The sequence below is a fragment of the Anguilla rostrata genome, chromosome 3 (assembly GCF_018555375.3).
Source record: "Anguilla rostrata isolate EN2019 chromosome 3, ASM1855537v3, whole genome shotgun sequence".
Classification (NCBI taxonomy): Eukaryota; Metazoa; Chordata; class Actinopteri; order Anguilliformes; family Anguillidae; genus Anguilla; species Anguilla rostrata.
Window position 1 is genome coordinate 14,242,184 of NC_057935.1, and position 25,349 is coordinate 14,267,532.

The following is a 25,349-nucleotide window of genomic DNA, read 5'->3' on the forward strand; positions in this document are numbered from 1 at the left end:
ATCTGTGCCTGATTAGCACAACAATGGGGGTTCTGAATCAATGCGGCTCTCTATGGTGCAAGCTTTAATGTGCTGTTCAGCTCAACACAACACCAGATTCATTAACATTATCTGATAATGGTACTGTGATTCCCCTTGATGAATATATCTCCGTATATATTTCATTTTCTCATAAAAGTTCCTTTGTGTATGTGTGTGAGTGTTCTTGTTTTTGCTTGTGTGAGCATTTTTGTGAGCTTTTTTTGTGCCTTATATTTATTTTATTTATTAACTGAGGAAGGGGTGGCAATTATGTCCTGTGGCTGAGTTTCTGGGTTTGGCCAAACAAAAAACTGGAAATCATATTCCTCATCCACACAATGTTTGATTGATGGCTATTTCAATGAATTACGTAATTCACCAACAAGGACTGAATAACATTTTCTCATTCAGCCCTGTAAACCCAGTGAGCAAAAGCTGAAATCTAGACGTCAAGAGTGGTGTAAATTTTGGTCGAGAGATATTCTGACATAAACAGAATAGGATTAAAACCAATATAACACAAGTTTTACCCAGATAGAGCCCAGTTACATCCTAGTTGGCCAGAAAACGATCACTTTTCAAGCAAATGTAGTCGGCTTTTTATCTGAATGCCCAGACAGTGTTTCACATAATTTTCACCAAAAAAACATTTGCTGGGCTGTCATTTTAATACAGTAATGTATAGCATATAGTGTTCCATATGTGATGTGATCTTGTAAACTTTTCCACATATCAAATGTATATGTGAAACATAAAGAGAGGTACACGATAAGGAATCTATTTGTCCTGAGGAGATAAACATCTGTTATGCTGCTGCCTCTACATCCAAGCAGGGCTGTGATTCGGCATGTAAAGGTAATTGCAGAGGTGAACACTGCTTCAGTGTCATTCTAACACATAGCTGAGCACCACCTCCAAGCACGGCCCCCACTTGTCCGTTGATCTAAAATAAGAGATGGTTTTACCCGTCCCTCTCTCACCACTCAGAGGAGGAGAGAAAGAGAAAAGGCTCTCATTTATTCTGGAGATTTTTGGAGGGTGTTGCTGAGCCAGTTTATGGTCTGCAGGAATGCCACAAGCATGGACTCTCAGTCAGACTGTCTCTACTGGAGAGAAACCTAACCACAGCACCCCCCCCCCCATCCACCCCCGCCCCCTCCCCTCCCAACTCACTCTCTCTTGCACATACACACACACACACACACACACACACACACACGGACATACACACACGCACGTGCATCGCATGTACACACATACATATACACATACATACACACACATGTGCACTCGCGCACACACACACACACACACACACACACACAGACACATCATATGTACACACACACACACATACACACGCGCACAAACAGACACACACACACAAACAGTCACAGAGGCTGAAATTCTTGAATCGTTTCCCCGTAGAGCAGCGGGAGGATATGCGAGTATTGTAATTGTCAGTAATTAAAATAGTTGGTAAATGTGAAATCGTCAGGGGAAGAGCTAATTGCAGGGGGAAGTCTGCGGAAACAGTGACTTATTACCACAGCAGGGTGCTTCCCCTGGCGCCCCATTCATCACTGAAATATTACTGTGTCATTTTTGGTATTGTCCAGCGCACCACCACACAGTCACCCTCAGCCAGTTAACAGGCCTGCAGCACAGTTCTCCATAGAGGAAGCGTGCTACAGTTGACTTCCTGTGACTCCAACGAAGCACATTATCTTTCATCTATATCAATTCCAAAGAGATGCTATTCTTATTTTCCAGCATGCAAATATAACCTGGGCATGGAAATATAACCTGTTTTAAATGAAAGAGAGAGAGAGGGGGTGAGAGAGAGAGAGAGAGATAGAGCGAGAGAGACGGGCTACAGAGAAATAATATTGCCATCCCGCAAGCACAGCAATGACCTGAATGGCAGAGGTTCTGGGGGCAGAACAAAATTAACTCAATTTGATTTGTGAAAGACTTTAACAATTAGAATCATGTATCAAAGACAACCCAAACCCTCTAGACAATCCTATAACTACTGACAAACTCAGAGCCCTCAAATCAGGTAAAGCCCATGGGCCTGACAGCATCAGCACTGAGATGGTAAAGCAGGGCAGCCCGGAAATGCAGAGTGCCCTACTGAAACTCTTCAATCTTGTGTTAAAAGCTACATATTTTCCTGAGCCCTGGAATTGAGGACTGATAACAGTGGAGACAAATTTGACTCAAACAATTACAGAAGCATCTGTGTGAACAGAAACCTGGGAAAAGTTTTCTGTAGTATTTTAAATGTCTGAATACTTGCCTTCCTTATTGAACACAATGTCTTGAGTAAACGTCAAATTGGCTGTTTTCCAAAGCACTGTACATCAGCTCATATTTACACCCTGCACATCCCAATAAACATGTCCACCAAACTAACAGAGGGACAATATGTGCATGCTTTATAGATTTTAAAAAGCATTTGATTCAATTTGGCATGAAGGCATATTTTTCTAACTTCTTCAAAATGGTGTAGTGGTAAAATATATGACATCATAAAATCAATGCACTCAGAAAACAAATGCAGGATAAAAATTTGAAACAAAAGAACTAAATTCTTCACTCAAGAGCATGGAGTGAAACAGGGCTGTAGTCTGAGTCCAACACTCTTTAACATCTATATGAGTGAACTGGCCACCGTGTTGGAAGAGACTACAGCCACTGGCCTCACCCCTCATGACAATGAAGACAAATTCCTTGGAAGATGGAAGGCTTCAGCAGAGCCTGGATCTGTTGGAGCAGACAGGCTTTGCACAAGCAAACAAAAAATGATCAGTAATATTAGGAGAAAGGCAGCCCCACGAGTAGCCAGATATGTAGCCACATGCCACAGGATGAGGGACATAAAGAGAACACTCTGCATCAATATGTCTGTTATTATTATTATTATTATTATTATTATTATTATTATTATTATCATCATCATCATCATAGTGTTGTGGTTCATACTTACATGTTGTATATGTGGTTTCCAAGTGTCTTGATTTTGCATGTGTTGCTTTGGCAATATGACTGAAGTTTTCCTGCCAATAAAGCAAACTGAAATTGAAATTGAGAAGAGAGGGGCAGCTGTTGCCATTTTTATGTCAGTGTTTTTTTTTTGTCCCTCTGTTTGTTATTTGTCATGCCCTATAGGGGGCACTGTAACATGCAGCACTGTAGAGCAGGCAGCCAAGTTTGCCTCCATCGGTTTATCTCTTCATCGAAACAGCGCCGACGATGCCGCGAAAGAGGGTCACTTACACCGCGTCGCTGCTGCTGTAGACCTCGCCGAATCCAAGCTGAACACTAGAGCCGGACAGTGAGCCCTTAAACCTCTGCGCTCTCTGTAACCTAACACCGCAGGGCGCTGTATCAGGGACTGCTGATCTACCCATGCAATTTCCATGGCAAAGGAGCATCGAGCACTTTGGAGCCAACCTTCCCGCGGACACTCAGTTAAACGACTCTGTGGGTTTATTTGACACAAGGTTCGCATCTGCCTCTCCTCCTGATGTGTGGTGAGCAATCGTGCGTCACCTTGGCAGGTGCTACGGTGGTGATTGAGGTTTCCTCCATTCAAAGTGAAGCACTTCGATTGCAACCAGGCACCAGTTAAAGAAAATATATAATTATTTTTTTTATTATAAGTAGTAGTAGTAGTAGTAGTAGTAGGAGCAGTAGTAGTATCAATCTACTCTGTAACCCAATTTATGTAAGCTAGCTACTAATTCAATAGCCCTGTAATTGTGACTGTCTTGTTTTGCTTCCAAAAGCCACTGCTTTTGCTCACATCACCCAATCGATACTCTCTCCTTTAATTGTTGCTACAGTGATAAGGGGGTTTAAGTGTTCTGTACTGTGGTTGGACAGAATTAGGGTAAGGCAATTTTACCTGTCACCCAGTTCCTAGGAGAGTTGGCCCCAGGGTGTATGGGTGTGGCTCCAGGTCACAGCTGAGGATAGGAGATGGGAGGTGGATAGGTATGGGAGAGAGTGACAGCACAGATTCTTCATATTCACCAGATATTCGGTTTCTGTCTTCCTTCCATCAATCTTTTATTCCAAACTGCTGGAGGGTCAGTTCATAACAAGTGTTTCTGGTGCTGTATTACAATACAGAACATGAATTGCCACAGTACTTGCCTTGGTCACACCTCTAAATAGATTTTCAGAGTCTTCAAAAAATTGGAATGTTTCACCTTCAACCGCAGGAAAACTGAGCTTTGAATGAATATAAAGCTGAGTATCTGGTTGGTCTATGCAATCTGTGGGAGCAGGTCAGTCTGTATGCCTCATCACCTCAGTGACAATGGTTAAACCAGGAAATGGGCAACTGAAAAGTAATGGACCGTACATAATGTGGTACAAAGAGAATACTGCAAGCCCTGCAGGTCCTTTCTGACATGATTTCCTGCTTTGGCTCTAATCTGACCTGCTACAGGAAGCTGGCCGCGCAGAGCATAGGCACGCGTTTGTGGGCGGTGACATTAATTGGGCCAGCAGGGAATGGAACTTGTGACCAGAAGGGAGCAGGGTTCAAATACCAGGTGGGGTACTGTTATACGCCCAATGAGATAATGAACAACAAACTAAAAAACACCTCCGCCCCCCCCCCCCCCCAACCTGCTCTGCTCTACCCTCTCCTGCCCTTCTCCCACACATGCAACATTCTCTTTGCAACACACCTGTATGTACTGTAAAATTGGGGTACAAAGCTGAGTAGCAGAGGGGGTGGGGGTGAATACAGTAATACAGTTCAGAGGGGTGTGATGGCATTTTTCCTCCAGTAGTTGGAGCTGCAGATACATTCTTTGTGTTCTTCTTTGGTTTGTATCCAGTAAAAACAAACAAGCTTCCCCCAAAAAGGGCTCTAATCATCTAAAAATACAGATAGGTTATAAGTAGAATTTGTAGAAAACACAGTGGTCTTTGTGGCAGTGCCCATAAACCAAACCTATTCCATATGTGATATTACAAGCTTTCATAACCTACACAGAGACACCACAAACCCCCTCTGAAACGGATTCAGTGCGGACCTTGGAGGGATCCAGAAGCTCTTAAAATGACAGGAGGCAGAATTTAGGTCTGCTCTAAATGCATACACTCACTAAAAGGTATCATTTCCCTTTCACTGCTTCTATTTCACAAACACTTAAACTTCCCTCTTCATTGTGTTGTTCTGTGCATCACTTTGGCCAAGAAGGAATTCATCTGGATACATAGATGCAGGACTAAAGTCACACAGACATCTCAATCACAACGCTACAAAGATAAGGCCCCACCTGTGGAGATAGTTGCGGCTCATGTACAGTCTTGTGGGAAACTGTATGATACTGTGGGCTTCTGCACAGTACTGTGGGAAACTGTATGGTACATTGGGCTCCCGGGTAGTACTGTGGGCTCAGTGTGGTCAGTGAGAACATCTGTGCTTCTGCTTCCTTTATGCTTTACATCACAAGGAATTTAGCACTGGCCCAGAAAGCACCCCCACCAGCAAAAGCCCCACCCTGCAAACACACATATTTAGACACACACACACTCATGCGCACACATGCACATACACACACATCTTGTTCCAGAGTGAGAGCTCAACAGTGGAAATGGTTGTCCATTTGTGCAGTTCATATGAAAGCTGGAACCTGTCCTGAGGATTGGGGCTGAAACAGTAATAAAATATGTGGTTGATAAAAGTGTAAGTGTGGATGTGTTAGAATCTTAATTTCAACAAAGAAAATGAGTCATTACTTATCATGCATTTATTATTTATGTAACATGCTGTTTTATCTATATCAGAGTTTTTTTTAAAATTATGAATTTAAGAACGCAATGAAAAAGCAGAATCACCGTGTTTGACAAAAATTATAATTAATTAAATATATAGCTACCAATCAATGTCCATATTTATTTGTTCAGTATGTTTAAATGAATAATATGCCCTGAGCCTTTCTTCACGGATCAGTGTAGAAATGTAAATGTATTGCCATCTGGTGGTGATGGATGAGCAAAAGCATGTTCAATAAGAAAAAAATAATTTTATAAGTGTTTCCCTCTCTTCATTCTCAAATGACCAAAAATCCAGAGGGATATTAATTGTACTAATTGTACCATTTCAATTAAATTCATAGATTGGCTAAAGGGTTCACGCACCTGTTTTTCAAGGCCATAAATTAGCTGCTGATTGAAAGGAAACCACAAAAACATGCAGACCCTGCAGCTCTCCAGCAGAGGGCATTCGACAGCTACTCTCAGAGAGAGTATGCGGTATGCGTACCTCCGTGCCAAGTGGATAAACTTCATACATGACGTTGTTACAGTATTGGGTATCAACCAAGCTCCAGACATTCTTCTTTGTAATGCGGTGATTTATTCCCTTGTTTTGGACAGCCATGATATGCCCGTCTTTATTTATTTATTTATTTATTCATTTGCAGAAGTTAATTAACCAAATAAAGTCTTTTTAACTGTTAGTTCTCTTCACTTGATTCCGTCACAGGTTCTACGGCCATATTGAACTGAGCTCCTAATATTTGCCTGGAATCAAATATTGGTCGTGGAATTTCGCACAACAGCCCTAACTGACCCTGCCCATGATCATGGATGGATGGATGTATTGTGAATTTATAAATTAACTTGGGGTGGTAGTTAACTTATTTTCTTAACAATTCGCAACACCTTACATTGGGTTACACTACCTGAAAACGCCGCTTACAACGGCTGTGTAATGTCTGAGCATCGAGTTTTGGGATAAAATTGCTATGTCGCGCCGGCCGCCGTTCATGCCACTCCGCGCTGCTCCAATTGCGCAGTCATTGGGATATAGAGGATGCGTTAGCCTACGCTCCAAGCGTTGCAGGTTGCATAATCAACCAGTGGAGTCGCTCTTGCACTATAGAAAATCTACAGACTCCCTCCCTATGTGACGCTATGGCCAATTTTGCGTCGGGCAGTCTGCAAACTAGGCTAGTTTAGTATATTGCACACGACATACTCCCTGGCGTTCTCTTTAACACTGTGGGACACTTCACTGCATAAAGCGCTTTAATCTAAAACACAGTTTAGGTAAAACAATGTATTGCGTATAAAGGAACTGGATTAGATACACGCCACATTCGACAGTTCTGTATATCACTGTGCAAATTGGTTATAATCTGTCGAACGAAAATCTGAAACGGCGCAGATTTATTACCAGCTGACAATGTGTAATACTCTACAATAAGCAGAAGAGGGAGCTCTTCGTATAGGGCATCGAATAAGCAAGCACCGGTCGAACCAGAAATCAAATCATCCGTCTGGTGTTTGCGGACCACGGCCAGAATGAAGAGGGTTTTTTTTTTTTTTTTTTTTTTTTGCAAATTTTAATCAAGTGTCTGTCGATTGTGTAAATATATACTACTTTTGAAGACACTGAGACAGCAAGACAGCCAGTATTTAACGGCAAATCCTAATAGGAAGCGTTACGAATAACAATATTTGGTCGCCTGTTTATTCATCATAAAATATACAGTTTAACAACGTGCTATTATTTTTACATGTGTGACAGATTCTTCGGTTAGAATAGCCGGAATAGCCTGTTTTAAACAAAAAATAATGCATTAGTGATTTATTTGCTTAACAACTTTCCACGGCATTATTACAGTTTGTTCTTATATTTATATGGGTCTCTAGTAATACAGAAGTACCGTTTAAATTTCAATCAGTGGCAAGTTTCATTGTTGCTAGTTCTGAAGTAACCCGATAGGCCTAGCATGTAGACCCCAGAAATATTTCAGCCGGTTCAATAAGTAGCTACTGGCGGGCTTAGAACTTCCTACAGTGAGTCATTGACCAATAGAGACGGAGGCTCGTGAATAATGGACGAGGAGGGAGGGGAGAAAGATCACGGTGCAACAGAGCCGGCCCAGTTCCTGAATGAGCACCGAAAATCGGCTGCCCTTTCCACAGCTGCTTGCAGGAAAATGCCCAGAACTGTAAGTATAAACGACCGCGGTCACAGACGCACACGCAAATAGACACTCATCTTGCATGCATCATTGTTTTTTCCTCTGCAGCTCACAGAAGCACATGACTAATGTTTCTTGACCCCCCATATCAACTAACTGTGTCAAACCAAAATTTTCTGAATGTCCAATTGTGAATGTGTGTGTTTGTTCATGTGGGTGGGTCTTCTGAGGTGGGAGGACAAACACCCAGTATCAAAGGCAAAGATGGCAGCTGTCATATGTGCAGCCCAGGCAAGACAACAAGGGTCTGGACGCAGATGCAGGAAGCCATCAGATGGGGGCAGCATAAAACATGGAGGTGACAAACAAAAGGGTACAATGACCATAGAGTAAGAAAGACTCTAAACAGGTGTGAGAGTGTTCTTGTTCTGCTAGGCTGGAGTTGCATTAAACCTGTGCAGATCCATTGATCTGCATCAGCTGTGAATCATCTCAGCAAATGGGATGAGCCAATCCAGACAATTTCAAGATCAGTGAATCTGCACAGATGTCATGCAGGTCCCACCTTGCACAGTATATAAGCAGCCACAGCACAGATGACCGGGAGAAACACGCAATAATGCTCTGTAGGAGAGTGTTCACTTCACACACCTTCATGTGGAGACCCATAGTCACACTGTTTTAGAAGATCAAATGGGCAGGTGTACTCATACATAGACCTACATTTAATTTTCCAGGATCGCCATTGGGCAGCCACACTAGTTATCATTGGTCAGTGTGTGAGAGATAATGTAAATGAGCAAACACACGAACCATGCCATCCTGTTTTCTCCTTTTGCCTGAATGCTTGTGCCTTTAATGATTTTGAGTTTCCCCCATGCAGGTGAGATTATCCAGGTGGGGACCAGTGTTCACAAAATGTATGCATTAAACAGTCATACATCCGTTTGACATTTTCATAGAATGCTGTTCATGAAACAAAAAACTTCACCTGAAAGTGGAGGAAAGGCATCTGTGTATCATTTTTGCGATATGTTGTGGGCACGGGTTGGAGGCAAGGTGTTCTTTCCATAAGTTAAATTATTTACGACCCACTTACCCCAACCACACGGCACAATTCCCCGCCCCACATTACCAAACGAATCAAAAACTTGGGGACTAAAGAAGACGCAGAACAAATTATAAGGTAGCTGGGTGTTTTTTTAATTCGGAAACCTTTCAACAATTAACCTGACAGAAATTAATGGTGCTTAATACCGCATGTCCTGGTTGAACTGACAGGACGCATGTGTACGTCAACCTCACATTCGCACATTGAGTTGTAGTTTTTCATCAGGGACCCGGTATTGTCGCCTGTGCATTAAATATTTCTCTGTTCAACAGTCCTTTGTATGCCATGTATTGTTAAAATACAGGATGTAGGCAACGGTAGATTCGGGTTCCATGCGGGATAAACTCTCGCGATTCAGTTTCCATCTTGTCCTCAATACGTCACTGTTTTACGTGGTAACTTAGACGAATCATTAGACATAAAATAAAACATTTTGCGCGCACAGAAAGCTTAACGAATCATAATATAGGCTCACCTTGCCCCTTAGCCTATTCGAAATGGAAATATGATATATTTGGTCAAACATGCAACCGTGTTGTTTTAGCCTACCATTTTGTTTTTATATAAAATATGGTGGGTGCTCCCTGAACACTAAAAGTCTATTAGTCTTGTGGGAAATTTTTTCCCAGCTGTTAGACAGCGTTTAGAATCTTAGTTCTCGGGTCTTCCGGACATCGTCTTTGACACGTTTAAAGCAACACAAGCCTGTTCTTTAATGTCTGCTGAACAAGCTTTTACATAAAATGCGTTTGTTCTTACACTTCGTTTTATAGGCCAATTTGCCTGTCTCGCTGTTCAGGCGAGGTACTTTAATAGTTCGAATGGCATGTATAATTATGCCCACACATTGCAGATGTGTATTATTGTTGGTGTAAATAAAAATCTTTGGATGCGCTTGATCTGGGGACGATGTCTGACGTTGCTCGCAGCAGGCCAAGCCTGCGGTGAGCACCGAACGTCTGCGTGGGGCGGTGCTGTTCCACCAGGCAGGGTAAAACGCTGCCACCGACTCAAGGACATTTTATGTCCTGTAACAAAAGCCTATAATAACGCACGCTTAAAAGTATTGCTTCTGCGTTCCCGTATTTCCCATTTCCGCATTCCAAAATACGTAGGCTATACAATCACTTTAGCCAATAAAGCAGAAACAAACGCTAAAGACTAAGTTACTCGCGTGGACACCACATACAAACGGCCTATACTATTAGGACTATTTCCTGGTTTCACCAAAAATGAAATGTATGAAGGTTATTTCAAATGGCATCTTATTGGATTTGGTTATTTCAGTAACAACAAAAGACGACCGATAAATTAGATCATAGTAACCTGCTTTAGAACGCATTTTCAGTCCTGGGATAAGGATCTGAATCATGAACAGTAGGGAGGGGGGTGTTAATATAAATAACCGTGAACGCCAAAAAAATGCTCCTCGTTCACATATCATCTCAGATAATAATAAGAATTACCCAGGTAATGCGAGTCATAACAAATGCAAATTGCATAATAAATGTCAGGCAGACTATGCCAATCAGTATGCCCTGTACAAACCGTGTGCCAATATGTCTGTTGTCAAAATAAACGCATTTAAAAATCAGTTTTGTTCCAAAATGTTAGATTTAACGATCAAAGGTGGACTTTTATCAATATGTCTGTAATACATTACGGCCTGTTTATGTAGCCTACTTGTACCACTCCGACTCCATTTTGCGTAGTCTGCGTTAACCGCCTGGTGTTGTAATTCACCCTGCTAACACGTGACGACATCGCGAAATCCGCACCTTCCCTTAAATATTTTGGAACTTGGGGGTCTTTTTGCACTTAAATGTTGTTAATTATACTTGTAACCCAAGATGGAAGAAGTTACGCCTTTGTTGGTATAAGGGAACAAATGGCGCGCTTGTTTGTGCATTGTGCCTTGTTTTCCTGGATTAAATAGTGTAATTCAAAAAGACACTAAGTAACGGCATCAGTATGTGTTTGTTAGGGTTAAATAAGGACAAAAAATGACAGGCCGTGCTTATTATAGCTCTCACATATAGTTATCACTGTTTTCTGCGAATACACTATTGTGAGGCGAGTATCGTGATATAGCCCACAGACGGGGGGATGGGAAGCAGAGGCGATTGGCTCGTCAGGCACAGTCGGGGCTTGTTTCAATGTAACCAGGGGCAGGTCGGCAGAAAGGGAAACAATCATTTATTCAATATGAAACTGTAAATGTTAACTGCGTTATTGGGAATCATGAACTTTTGTAGCTAGACAATTCGTAAGAAATGGAAGGAATCTGGCTTACTAGTCAGAAGGTAAATTTTTGTTTTCTGAGGGGACCGCCGGTCGAGCAATAAAGTAGAGAATGAGCACAAGGTCCTGGCCTAGTGGTAATGCTGCGGCTAGGATTTTGCAGATCCGTTCTCACAAATCAAGAAAAAATCACGCTTCATGTCCAAATTTAAGAGGGTTTCGGTCGGTTTTGTTGTGACCAAGATATAAATGGTAAGATTTTGGCGGATTTTTTAACGTCCGGAGTATTTATCGTGTCACATATAGTGCTTTTCTGTGTATCTGTGTCTGCATGTGTGTGAGAGCTAGCGAATGTTGATAGTATGGTCGTTCAGTACAGTAGCTTGCTGCCTGAAACCTCGGAGCCTTGATGTTTACGGGAAGCGTTGTCATTATTTGTGAATGTATCACAATTTTTAATACACTAGCAGACCGGTTTACCATCCTCATTTTCAGAATTATTATCAACTTTATTTTGACTGAAGACAGTGCAGCACAGTGCGTCAATTTTTTGATCTGAGTCTACACGTTACTGCTCGTAACGTGACCGGCTGGCGGAGAGGTAGCCATCTAGCTGGCTAGCATGAATTAGCAAGGTAAGGATGCGAATAGTTTTTACGAGCTCTGGCGCAATTTCACGCCTTTTGATTGACTACAGTAAATACAAAACAAGGGATAGAAATTCGAAAACTGCGAAGTTCGATGCATTCGTTTTTAGCCAGTTGTCAGTGGGTCGGCAGTCTGCATAGATCACATACATTTCTCCTCGGATGCCCAATAGCGTTCAGCGCTCGGCGTTTGCATGCAACGATAATCACGTTTTCTGCAGCCATGTCAGCCATAATTACCAGAAGTGAACTTACTCGGATATTATATGCAACAGCAAAAGGAGATCGACAAGACACATTTGTCCAAAATTATGCAAGATTTATTAATCTAATGTGTCCATTTGTGTGTTGTCAGGATGGAGTCGTGTCCATTTGAATTAGACAGAGGAACGGTCCACCCGAGATTCATTGGAATGCAGCGCTAATTACTCCGGAGTTTCTGGTTCGGTGGTCTCGCTCCAGGCGGAAACCAGAACAGCGCCCAGCTTTTGAGAAGATACGCCACCGTGCCATGCATCTATCAACAACTGCCCTGAAAGCCACATCCTCCTATGCCTACAAGCAGCAGGACGCCCCCTGCTACAGCCCACTGAGGAGACTCCAGCACCTGACCTCCATGGTTTCTGGTCCAGACCTGGGTTTGGCACACCGAGACTCACAGGGTCGAAGTGGGTCACACACCCAGAAACCTATGGGGCTGAAAGACCTTGGGTCCACTCTGGCCCACATATCACCACCATTACCTGCCAACAATGAGACTGGCACCTATTTGCCAGGACAGGATTCGGATGTTAATGGATTACCCCTGCACCCACCCGGCTTATGTCTGGACCGTCCCAGTCAGGTCTCAAATGGCACCCTGCACTTTGAGTCCACCCTGTTCGAGAATGGGGAGGAGGAGGAAGATGAAGAAGGGGAGTTTGAGGATGACAAAGGACAAGGGATGGGACTGAAAGGTTTTTTGAAGAAGGAGTGTAAGAGAAAAGTGTCTCCTAGCAGTGCCCCCTGCAGCTCCGGGGTGGATTTGACGGCTGCCAGACGGGATGTTGTTGCCTGTGGAGAGATGGGAGCCGAACGGGCTGCTCCCACACCCATGGCCTCCAAGGCCCCTCTGGACGAGGTTGAGTTCTCTGACGACTCCTCGGACAGCGACTTCGAGCTGCCCTCGCTGGGGTCTATCGCTGACTCATCCCAGGGTGTGGCTGAACCCTGCTCCTCCACCAATCCTGTAAGTTTCCTGTTCGCTCTAACTTCGTGTCTACTGCACATCCTTGTCCCCTCTACCACTGATCTATTTGCTCTCCTCCACCCAGTTATCATTAGATCCCATTGATTTAGGTCAAAGTTTTTTCCCTGCATGTGTTTGAAACTCAAGTCACACTGGGCTGTTGTGTCTGCATGTTTTAGGTGTGTTTCTCCTTGTTTCCATGGCCTAAACAAAAAATCTGCAGATTGTCTGGTCCTCCAGCAGTTGAATTTGAGATCCATGATGCAGGCTATAGACAGACCTCAGAATGTACTGCATGCTCACTACATGTATAAGTGGTTATCAAGATGGTCAGCATGCTTATACATACAAACTATAACAGTCACCAAAATAAACTGCATGCTTACTGCAGAACATACATAAACAGAGAGCCTAACCATATCTCATGCATGTGTCATCTAAATGCACGTTTCCAATGGGATACTCTGTATTAATGATTGCAACTAACCATAGTATATATAATGGCTTGGGCCTAGGACCTTGGACCATAATGTCTATACATTATGTCCATTACCATTACATCACCATAGTTGAGTAGGTGAGACATTGTAAGTGGAACTTGAATTGTACAAAGGAATCTGCTATACTGTGCGGTTAAAAGCATGAAGACATCAGATTTTCTAAGTAGTTGTAATGGGTAGTGATGAAAAGTGACTTCTTTATCAGGTTTGAATGTTTATTTACCTGTCCATATTTATTGGCTACTTATCTGCAGTTGGTACTGTTGCTAAATTGGACACCATAGAAAGTTAAGCCACTGTTTAGGATTGGTTCAATTAAGTGTTCAAAAGAGTACAAAAATTGAGTGGTTTTCCACGCTTGTTGAGGGTCTAGTTACTTTACTGTACCCTGACCCTCTTAAGTAACACACAGTGTTTTACCATAGCGCAGTGCTTATCATCCCCAGATAAGTTATTGATATTTGGTGTGGTGCATTATGGGAGGCTCTTCTGTGTTGGGTATACTCAAACTGAGCAATCGTCAATCATCTTAGGAATGTCACCACCATTCATATGGAGGAGCAAGGCATGCTATGGATGGCTATGTGTGGCAAGTTTATCATTTTACATATTTTGCATAGAAGTATAGATTTATTCAGTTTATTGGCTTTTTATATGAGTTAGTGTGTCATCATCTGGCGTGATCAAAGGTGAGATTTATGTTGTTTTATTCAACATCAGTGGAACATCACCTTCTCTGTCATTTGGTGAGGGAACCAAAAAAAGTTGTCTCACTTTTGTCTAATGTCAGAACAGACATTGATTTGCTGTTTCATTTGAAAAATAAGTCACAAATACAGGTGGTTTTCTTGGTCCTCATTATCTGAATGACAACACCTTCATCAAAATGTGGAAAACTGCACAGAAAGGTGTCCTACTTCTGAAGACGCTGTGCTTGTACGACGCTTGGCTATGAGTGTAGCTCTTTGATAAGTTTATTAATGAAACATTGTTTTAAAAAACTGATAGTGTTTAACTTTGCTCTTCACCAGTTTGTGCTGATCTGTGCTGGATAGATATTTCACTGTAAGAATACCATATTCTTTCATCCTTTCAACGTGAGTGTCCTTCCAGCCATGAACTTGAGCATTTTTCACTGCCAAAAAGCTCGGTTTTGGTCTCATCTGATCATTGTATCTGGCATCAGAAGGAACACTCTCTTTGAAATGTATGTCATACCTAAAGAAAAATATGGATATTGATATTATGCTATTGTGTTGCATCTTCGGGTCCTGGAGCTCTTCTTAAGGTCAATGGAATCGTGAACTCCCGCTGGTATCAAGACATTTTGCCTGCAAACCTGGTTTCCCCACTCATTCTTTGTAACATACACTTTTACTGAGGGTTCCCAAACATTTGCAAACAACCTTATACCCCAGACACAGTCATACATAGTGCACAATCTGCGGTTCAGTTTGTAGCTATGCTGTCGTGTTTGTACGTCTCCTTACCTGATAATCTTCTTCTCCAATGTGAAATGCCATCAAAGCATGTGTGATTTAGTCTGTCTATTCTTAACCGTGTTTGTAATTTTCTCTTCAATGTTGAGTGTATCTCTTAATGTGCACAATACTGTCTGCTATAAATGCCTAAGCAATCAGGGAATTTGTTCAGGCATAAATTTGCTGTATATATCAGATATTTGGTTTAATGTAAAATAAACTTTGAAGATCACGTACGTTCAGAAAGCGTGATTAATGTTATCTTGGAGAAAATGTCCTATAAATGAGACTGATTCATGTATCATGGACTTTCTCTGCTTTCACTGTAGGTTGCAGTGTACTTTTTTTCTTGCTGTTGCAGTATAATGTTCCCCTACAGCTGCCATGGATTACAGTGTAATACTCCACTGCCGTTGCCATGGGCTGCAGTGCAGTGTTCTCCTGTAGTTGCCATGGGTTACAGTTCAATGTCCCCATGCTGTTGCTGTGTTCAACTGTAGTGTTCCACTGCTGTTGCTATGGATTGCAGGGTAGTGTCCCCCTGCTGTTACTGTGGGTTGCGTTGTAGTGTTCCAGAGCTGTTGCTGCGGCTTACAGTTCAGTGTCCTGTTGTTGTTGCCATGGTTTGCGGTGTAGGGTTCCAGCTGTTACTGTGGGTTACAGTGTGGAGTTTTAAGGACTTACCATTTTATCTGGTTGAAACAAATAATTTTGTAAACGTTAAGAATTTTCCCTACGTCTTTAAATGTTCTTGCGATGCATTTCTTTCCATGTTAATGTCTGTTTTTAAATACGCTGACAAACCATTGACAAATGTTTTCTCAGCTTCACGAGTTCATTGATGTAGCGTCATATTTTTGGGTTTCCATTCAGGTATGATGCTTTTACAACATGGTGGCGTGGTGGCATGTTTTTAGCATTTGCATTTTAAATTAAGTTTGCTTCAGAGCTTGACTGACAAAATGGCGATTGTGTTCAGGAAATGTTAATTGCTAGTCGTAAAGGTAGATGCATCGCAGTGCAAGAGCAAATCTATGTAAACTGGCTCACTCACAGCGTCTCATCTTCAGACTCAAATCTCAACTGGGAAAAGCAGGTCTTTTTTAAGATGGAATATCTCTGAACTCTGCTTTGATTGCCCTGTAACATCGGTTGTCAAAACCAAGCTCTGTCTCTGCTAAATTAAGTGACAATCAGTAAGCTGTGTTGGCAAGTTAGAGTTACATGTGAATCTTTCTCTTTTGAATGTCATTTAGATGCTTACTTATTTTGGATGTGCATAACATCCATTGCTTACAGTATATCGATGCCCTGCTTTTGCTGAGGGGATACAGTGTAGATACACTGCCCTGCTGTAATGGTGTTCCATTCTCCTGTTGTTACTTTGTCATGTTACCCTACTGTTACAGTGTAATGTTCCGTGTTTACATGTTTATCCTCCTGTTCTGGTGTTCTCCATAGTGACACGCCTCTGGTTTTTTTTTTTGTAGCCCACCAGCCCGAGGAAGAAGCCGCCCCCCGAGGTGAAGTTCTCGGTGGGGGACCTGGTGTGGGCAAAGTTTAACCGCCGACCCTGGTGGCCGTGCCAGGTGATCGCCGACCCGCGGGACGGAGTGCACACTCGAATGAAAGGTGGGTCTCCGCCTCTCCTACAGGCGTTCCCCTACACTAACCACCTGCATGTCGGGTTGTTAAAAAAACACTGCCAAAGACCATTTTTCTGCAAGCCAGTCACTGCTTTCAACTCTACTGCTGGCTTGTTGCTGGGTGAAACTAGTGCAGCGGCAACCTGCGGAACCCTGCCTGACGTGCATCGTCCTTCCCCTGACGGGACAGGGCCACGTGTTCCCATGCTCCAGATTCCTGGGCACAGTCAGCAGATGATCATTCTGGGCTTGAACCTGGGAACTCTGGATTGCAGTTGGTCTCAATAGTTAAGCTCTTTCTGGGAAGGGAAGTTGCCGTTTGTGAGAGTCCTGTGACCCAATTAGATTTTAGCAGATTTCAGCCAGCCAGTTATGTACACTTTATCCATTGAGTTGGGTTTAATTGCCACCTCTGATTGTAGGTCATGCATTAAGAGTAACTGACAATTATTTGCAAAGCATGATGAGAAAGACTTATTTTATGTCATAGTGTCAAGCTGGTTAGGCTTGTAGTACTGTAAGGTTATGAGTGAATCTACAAATGATGTTTTGGTATTCTGATCAAAAAAAGTGTTTGCCCCTGAGCCTAATCATTTTTAAAAACCCTTGGAGCAATTTTTGTTTTAATTTACTCATGTTGAGCAAGCTAGCTAGAGCGTGACTTATCGTGTTTGACTTTTCATTCAAATTAAGCGCTTTCTCTTTGAATCTTGCGATGCTACCAACGGCTGTGTATTATGATATATGAGCAACAGAAATGTCATTCTGAAAGACAGTTGGCTCAAAGAAACAGGAGTAATTATTTTGTTGTGTCTTTTAAAGGTCTTTTTAAAAAGGACCTCAGAACATTTGCTTTTATAGAAAGCAGTGTGTTTTTCCCCCTGCATTTTGGCCCTTTTTTTCTCCTTAAAAAAACACAGAATCCTACATTAATGTGACCACTGTCGTGGTACTGTAAGATTATACGTTACCTAGTTAGTCTCATGAAACTGTAAGAATATGGGTAACCTGGTCAGGGTCATTGTACTGTAAGATTATGAGTAACCTGGTCAGGCTCATGATACTGTAAGATTATGAGTAACCTGGTCAGGCTCATGATACTGTAAGATTATGAGTAACCTGGTCAGGCTCATGGTACTGTAAGATGATGAGTAACATGGTCATGCCCATGGTACTGTAAGATTAAGAGTAACCTGGTTGGGCTCATGATACTGTAAGATTATGGGTAACCTGGTCAGGGTCATTGTACTGTAAGATTCTGAGTAACCTGGTCAGGCTCATGGTACTGTAAGATTATGAGTAACCTGGTTGGGCTCATGATACTGTAAGATTATGGGTAACCTGGTCAGGGTCATTGTACTGTAAGATTCTGAGTAACTTGGTTAGGCTGACTGTAAGATTACGAGTAACCTTCATTCTGTGAAACTTTCCCTACACGCGTGTGACACAATATGATAATTCAAACCAGGTTTATTATTCTGGAAATAGATAACACCCTATTACTCTATGCTTTGCATGTTTGAATCTGTGGTTCACTGTGTTTGAATGTGCACTGTTTTTGAATCTGTGCTGCAATGTTTGAATCTGTGCTGTGTGTTTGACACTGCTGTGTATGACTGTGTGTGGTGTGAGTGTTTGACACTGTGCTGTGTATGATTGTGCAGTGTGTGTGTTTAACACTACTGTGTATGACTGTGTGCTGTGCTGTGTGTTTGACACTGCTGTGTGTTTGACAGTGTCATGCTGCGTATAGCTGTGTGCTGTTCTTTGTGTTTGATATTGTGCTGTGTGTTTGACTGTGTTGTGCCGTGTGTTTCACACTGTGCTCTGTGTTCGACTGTGTGCTGTGTGTTTGACTGTGTAGTGCTGTGTGTTCGACTGTGTGCTGTGTGTTTGACTGTGTAGTGCTGTGTTGGACACTATGCTGTGTGTTTGACTATGTGTTGTGCCGTGTGTTTGACACCATGCTGTGTGTTGGACACTATGCTGTGTGTTTGACTATGTGTTGTGCCGTGTGTTTGACACTGTGCCGTGTGTTTGACTGTGTTGTGCCGTGTGTTTGACACTGTGCTGTGTGTTTGACTATGTTCTCTGTGTTGTGTATCAGAGCCCAGTCGCAGGCCATGTCGGCAGTACTTCCTGCGGACGTTTGGGGACACGGTGGACCAGGCATGGGTCCCTGGCAAGGCCACCTGCCCGTTTGAGGGAGGCCACGAGTTCGACAACCTCCCCGTCCTGCGGAGGAGAGGGAGGCAGAAGGACAAAAATTACAGATACACGGTAACTGCTGACACTAATGATGTCTGCTTAAAAAACATAGTAAAAAATACTGACATCGGCTACAGGCAGACAAGAACTACTGATAGTGCCAACATGAGTTACAATTACATGGTGGCTTCTGGCACCATTTTTAAATGTATAGTTACCAAAGACGTAAATTAAATTTTAAGTGCAGAAGGACTGTAACTATAGCGATTGCTAACTTAGCCTACAGACTTCAGCACATCAGCTGCACTCATGTTGCAAATACGTTTTCACTGATAGAATTATTTATACAAGGTAATCGCAGACTTTACTTGATAGGCCTGTTTTTCAGTATACTAAAATGAACAAGTGTCACACCCTGATTTCAAATTTAATACAGTGCTTGGGGAATTCTCTCTACCTTTTACCTATTTTCCCACTCAATGAACACCATTGTGATTGCAATTCATTTTCATAACCGCTTTTTGCACTTTATCTGCTGCTTCGTTGAAAAGATAGCATTGAAATGCAAGTGATTTGCTCAATGTGTATTATTTGTTTCGATTTTGTTGTGTTATTTTTCTCATTTAGATAGCAAAGCGGTTCTTGGAGGCATGGAAAGTCAGTGTGCTGGAAGCAGAGGCCTTGCTTCCCGAGGCACTGAACAAGGCACTTCCTGCCACACCCACCCAGAAGAACAGCTGTGAGCCAATCAGAGAGGAGCAGGTCTCCGAGTCTTCACCTGTCTCCATGACACCCCTGTCTCCAGCTTGCCTTTTCAATGGAAAAGCACTAACCCCGACAGAGCCCCCGCGACCAAAGGAAGGTGCTGTCAAGAAACCACCAATCAGGAAGAAGTCCAAAACACCCAGCTCCAAAACGGCTGGACCAGTCCTGAGAAAGTCACCTGCCAATCAGATAGAGGCTGGAGACAGCCCATATGCTGACATCGATTCTGTGCCCAGGATTTTGTGTCCCAAACCAGAGAAGACCTCAGAGAGGGACCCCCTATCAGCCCCATTGCCCCCTGGGAAAGGGGAGAGGCGGAAGGCCTTTGGGGCAGGAGGGGATGGAGAAGGGAATGGTCTGGTGGTGTCGGGGGCGGAGCTCGGGTCTTTGGATGGGCCGCTCTCGGGGGGCGGGGCCACAGAGGATACCACGGCGGATCTCCATGACAATTCCAGGAAAGCCGTGGAAGTGCACTCAGCCTGTCTTCCTGCCAGCAGCCGGCTGATGACCCGAGCGCTGCGCAGCCAGGAGCAGGCAGACCAGCGGGACAGGGTCCTGCGCAGCCGAATGCGTGGCCGCAACCTCAGCCCACCGCCCCCTGCACCTGAGGAGACCCCAGATGATTCGGCCCCGACTGAAGTGCTTCCTGGCGCATCCAAGTCCTCACTATCCACTGCCAGTCCACAGCCCATCCCTGAGACTACAACTCCCACAAGGTCTTGCTCTCCTTCTGCTTCTCCCCTCCTCAAGTACGCAGACATGAAGGCCCACAGGGGTGGTGTTCCCAATGGGCTGCTGATCAAGCCGGAGGACGAGGGCGGCTGGGGCCCCGCTCACGTGAAGAGGGAGAACGGCGTGCCTGCCGTGCAGGTGAAACGCGAGGGCGGAGCTTCGGACGCCTCCTCCTACTGCTCCTCCTCGCCTCCTCTTTCCCCGATGGAAGCCTTCCAGGACCTGAAGGAGATCACGTTCAGGTCCCTGCTGGACGAGGACAGCGGAGCGCCAGGGAAGCCCGTCACCTTCCGGCCCGACGCCAACTACAAGTTCAGCACCTTCCTGATGCTGCTGAAGGACGCACATGACAGCCGGGAGAAGCGGGGCGCCCCCTTGAGCCCGGAAGGGGAAGCGCGGGGCCCGACCCGCGCTCTCATGAAGGAGGAGCCGTCCCTCATACCGTCCTCCACCCCAACAGCAGACCAGAGGGCCGGAATCTGGACCACAGCAGATTCCAAGAAGGTTCCGGAACTGAAGCCCAAACCCAAGAGGGTGAGACACAGGCCCAGACCCGCCCCCAAGAAGAAGGTCTCCAAATACGAGGGGGACCCCGTGTTCTCGCCCTCCAAGTACTCGCGGCCCAAGAGGCCCCGCCCGTCGGAGAGCGGGCGGGCGGGCGCGGGCGGCGCCGTGCCGGCCGAGCTGGCGGAGCACGCGTACGGGCGGGGCGGGGCGGACGGGGGAACGGGCGACTCCTCGCTCGGCGGATTCTTCGACGGCGCCCACGACGGCGGCGTCCACGGGAGGGCCGTGGGCGTGGCACCCAAGAAGCGCTGGCTAGAGCAGGGCGGGTTGGAGATGGAGGGGCGGGCCGGGGGGGTGGAGCCCCATGCCGAGGTGCCTTCGGAGCAAGGCGGAGCCTCCCAGTCAAAGATGGAGGCGGGTGAACTCTCCCTCTCCCGAATCCCTTCCACGGGGGGAGATGCACCAGGTAAGGCCAGCTTTTCACTACGGAGCCACAAATTCAATCAAATGACACAGATATGATTGTGTGCTGAGCAGAGCAGAGTTCCATTTTTGGGGTGGTTAAATGCACACCTCGCTCATTGCCGTGTTTTTTTGCTTGTCGTCCGCAGCCGCACATTCCGAAAATAAACGTCTCAGAAAACCAAGCAAAAGACTGATAGAGTGCACAGAGGAGTATGACAAGATCTACGCCGTGAAGAAAAAACCCAAGAAATCTACTGAGGCATCTGGGACGGTAACAGGCCCGAATAAATTATATCATAGATATGTAATAATGTAATGTATAGTAATAACTAAGAAATGTATTGTATTATATATGTTTTGGGTGGAATTGACACTTCTAGACTATGTTAGACTAACTCAACTGATGGGGATGTTGTAAAGATGCTAAATCCTTGATATGTCAGCTAGTAGTCTTATTATATTATAAGAAAAATATATTACAACAAAAAGATGGGTAAAATCTTCCTAGTTTTACAAAGAATTATAGGGCAAAAAAGGAAGTAGTTTGAAGCTTGAAAAATTCCTGTTGAATGGGCATTCCAGCTGAATGGATGTGGGTAATATTCTAGTATCTGATAATGATTATATAATAATAATAATACTGATACTTTTTCCTGTGTCTCTCCACTGCATTTGCAGTGTTTATGAGAAACAGAACAGAATGGCTTTTGTTCTCCATTGGAAAAAGATGGTCCGTGGGACCAGCTTAGGATGAAAGTTGGAGGGATTTTACAGTAGGCAGTTTTGCATTTGGAGCATTCACATTGCATGAAAGCAGACCTCAGTGTTAAGACCTGACTGATGGTTGTCAGCCGTTGCATGAGAGGTCACTGCTGTCTCTACCCTGCTGGGCTCTAGGACTCTGACCTCAGCAGTACAGAACAGATCACATCTGGGAAAGTGATGCCAAACCCACTGAACTCGCTGCCAGAGATGCAAACTCCACCCCCCGAGGAGCAATCCAAGGCTGCTACTGGACCAGCCCCTACCGTCCTGGAACAGACCCCTCCCCAGGAAGGCCATGCCCCGCCCATTGACACACTAACCCCGCCCCCTGAAGCTCCCTCTCCTGGTACGCATCACTCTGTGGAATCTGGTGAGAGAAGCTTTTTTGAAAGGCTATTTTAATTGTACTTCCATTCTAATTAGGTGAAGGACATCTCCCCAGAAGAACTTAAGAGGAAAAGCACTGAAATAAATTCAGTCAAACTGGCAAAATCACATATTTGAATACTTGGTGATTGAGAGGGCTGACTATCCCCCCCAGGAACATAAGTCCCCTCACTATGAAACATGTTTTGATATTTTGTTTGTATACTTATTAGGACAACACAAGCATACAGACAACAATTCTAAATAAGAATTGCAATTCTAATTCAATTTGGAAAACCCCTTCCCCTATGTCAGTAAATTCTCTTATTGACTGATGAGGCCCAGCTGGCGGCCTTGCTCCTGTTTTAAACGAAGCATGTCTCCGTTCAGCGCTCCAGGACAAGAAGAGGCAGAGGAAGCCTACCAAAAAGCTCCTGGAGAGTACGGAGGAGACAGAGTTTCTTACTGTCCCAACCAAGAAGGTACCGGAAAAATTCCATTGTGCTGACAGAGACAGAGTCATCTAACATTTCCATTCGGGTTCAAAACATTGCAGTCTGAGTATTCTCCCTTTTTGTGCTCCATTATTTATATTGCAGTCATGGTCATATCATGGTCATTACCTACTGCAAGACACTGTCCTGCTCAATCAAATGGATGTGCCATGTGTGAACATTTCTGTGTGACTGGTAGTCACTTCAGTGGGGAAGGAGGGAGATATTTGGATATCAGAGGCCGCTATTGTCCTAAACTCCCCGAATGCTTCCCCCTCAGTCTCCCGTTGAAGGGCAGTATCCCCCAGCTGTGCAGGACAAGCTCATTACTAGAACTTTCAGGGCAGGAAGTTGTAAACTCGACTTAAGTCTGGATACCGACACCTTACTGGCCCTAGTTTCTGCTCCCTATCTGTGAGCTGATTGGCTCATTCACGCAGCAACTGAGCCTCCTGTTCCTACTTCCTGTTTCCCATAGTCTTCCTGTTCAGGAAATTAGTAAGATAAGGTATAGAGGAGGTTTATGTCATCATGTATGTGAATCCACTAGGCAGTCTAGAATCCACATGCATTCAGCTCACCACAGTGATCCATGTTTGTTTTGTTTTTCTTGATTGCCTCTATGCAGTCCTTCTATGGGTCTAATTGTACTAGTCCCTTCAGGACAACTCACAATTTTTAACGACATTGGCTACGTATGTGATGACAGTGTTTGTATGTAATGAAGAGGGGGTTTTATGTAGTTTTTGTGTGTCTACATTGGTTAAATTGGGTATGTGTTGTTTTTTACATGATGATCGGGGGTTTTGTGATGCTTCAGAAGGTTTTGTGCTGTGTCTTTTTGGCGTACGTGTGACATTCTCTTACTGGTGCTGGGTTGGTCAGGAGTGTAGGGATCCAGGAGAGGACTCTGAGAGCCAGGACAGTCATGAGGTACTGGATGAGGTGAGAGGGCTCCCAACGTCCCACAGACCCGACACGGCCCCTCCGAGCTCAATGAATTACGCTTTATTTATTTGTTTGAATCAAAAACATCAATAATAATAGATGCCATTTATACAGTGCCTCTCATCTCTGGGGGAAACTCATCTCACCACCAGTGAGCACCACCCATCTGGTGAAACACGGCAGCCATTTTGTGTCAGAAAACTCACTACACATCGACTTGGGTTGAAGGAGGGATTTTGACCGTTTTGTAGTTACTTTTCTGGTCTGTACTTGTGTGCATCAAATATTATTGTGATATATTGTATGTCGCTCTGGAGAGCAACTGCTAAATGAATTAAGGCCAAACTAATACACCATTTTGTCCTTAGAGACCCACAAGGTCAACATGGCCCGTTTCACCTCATTAACAGTCACTCTATCCATCCATCCCTATTCTTTGTTGTTTTCCGTCTCGTGGTAATTGGTCAGAGAGGTTGGACTGCTGCGGTGGGCGCACGCTTCATTGGTCCTCTGTGTTACAGGTGAAAGATGTGGCGAATGAAGTGCCTGATTCCAGTTTGCCGTGGCATGCTGCTTCTGAAGGTAAGCCTCCCAGCTCGGAGCAGAGCTGGGTCCACTCTTTACAGACCCAATCCCCTGCTGGTCGAAACCGACCCGGTGGAACATGGGATTAATACCCTGGGCTCTTGTGTTTGACTGTCGGTGTGTAATATCTCTTTGTCTGTGTGTCTGTCTGTCTGTGTCTCTTCAGATAAACAGGACAGCGCGCAAGGCCTGCAAAGTTCCTCTCCCACGCCCCGCAGGGAGAGCCTGGAGGGCGGGGCCACCTGGGACTCCCTGTGTGGGACAGAGGGGGATGGTGAGGGAACGCTGGACTCGGAGGTCAGTTCACAGGGGCTGCTTAAAACCGCCAGTCATTTGAATGTAAACAGAATGTGACCAGCTGACCAGCTAAAATCCAACTTTTACATTTGACAACAGCTGTGTGCTTTTGTGTTTTTTTTTAAACAAATATTTAGCATCTGTTTTCGGTAAGATCTGTCTGTTTTCAGATCCCCTCCACAGTAACTTTATACGTGTGCCAGTACATTTTCATTTTAATTTTCCCTTGAAGTCGGCAACCAATTGTGATGTAAGACACCAGGGGCTGGGTGCATAAATGCAGGTCATGCAACCAGCCATTACGCCCGAGGTTTGCCTCGCGTCTGACGCTGTTAGTCCTCACTAACATCTGGCATAAGCGCAGCATTGATGTCGGTTGCA

The 25,349-nt window shown here is 44.3% G+C and overlaps 1 protein-coding gene across 5 annotated transcripts in view; it reads left to right on the forward strand.

Moving 5' to 3' along the window:
* Positions 1-7,897: 7,897 nt before the first annotated feature.
* Positions 7,898-25,349, forward strand: part of nsd1a (nuclear receptor binding SET domain protein 1a) — a 28,700-nt gene continuing 11,248 nt past the window's right edge. The window contains exons 1-12 of one of the 5 annotated variants that reach the window (XM_064326386.1): positions 10,431-11,586; positions 11,859-11,969; positions 12,337-13,209; positions 16,681-16,822; positions 18,944-19,116; positions 19,672-21,514; positions 21,660-21,784; positions 22,411-22,648; positions 23,035-23,126; positions 24,024-24,083; positions 24,608-24,668; positions 24,838-24,968. In XM_064326386.1, the coding sequence (XP_064182456.1) occupies positions 12,493-13,209; positions 16,681-16,822; positions 18,944-19,116; positions 19,672-21,514; positions 21,660-21,784; positions 22,411-22,648; positions 23,035-23,126; positions 24,024-24,083; positions 24,608-24,668; positions 24,838-24,968 (3,582 nt within the window). In that variant the 5' untranslated portion in view covers positions 10,431-11,586; positions 11,859-11,969; positions 12,337-12,492. Of the gene's footprint in view, positions 8,010-10,429; positions 11,587-11,858; positions 11,970-12,336; positions 13,210-16,680; positions 16,823-18,943; positions 19,117-19,671; positions 21,515-21,659; positions 21,785-22,410; positions 22,649-23,034; positions 23,127-24,023; positions 24,084-24,607; positions 24,669-24,837; positions 24,969-25,349 lie in introns of those variants that run through there. The other 4 variants (XM_064326388.1, XM_064326389.1, XM_064326385.1 and 1 more) reach the window with 4 other exon arrangements.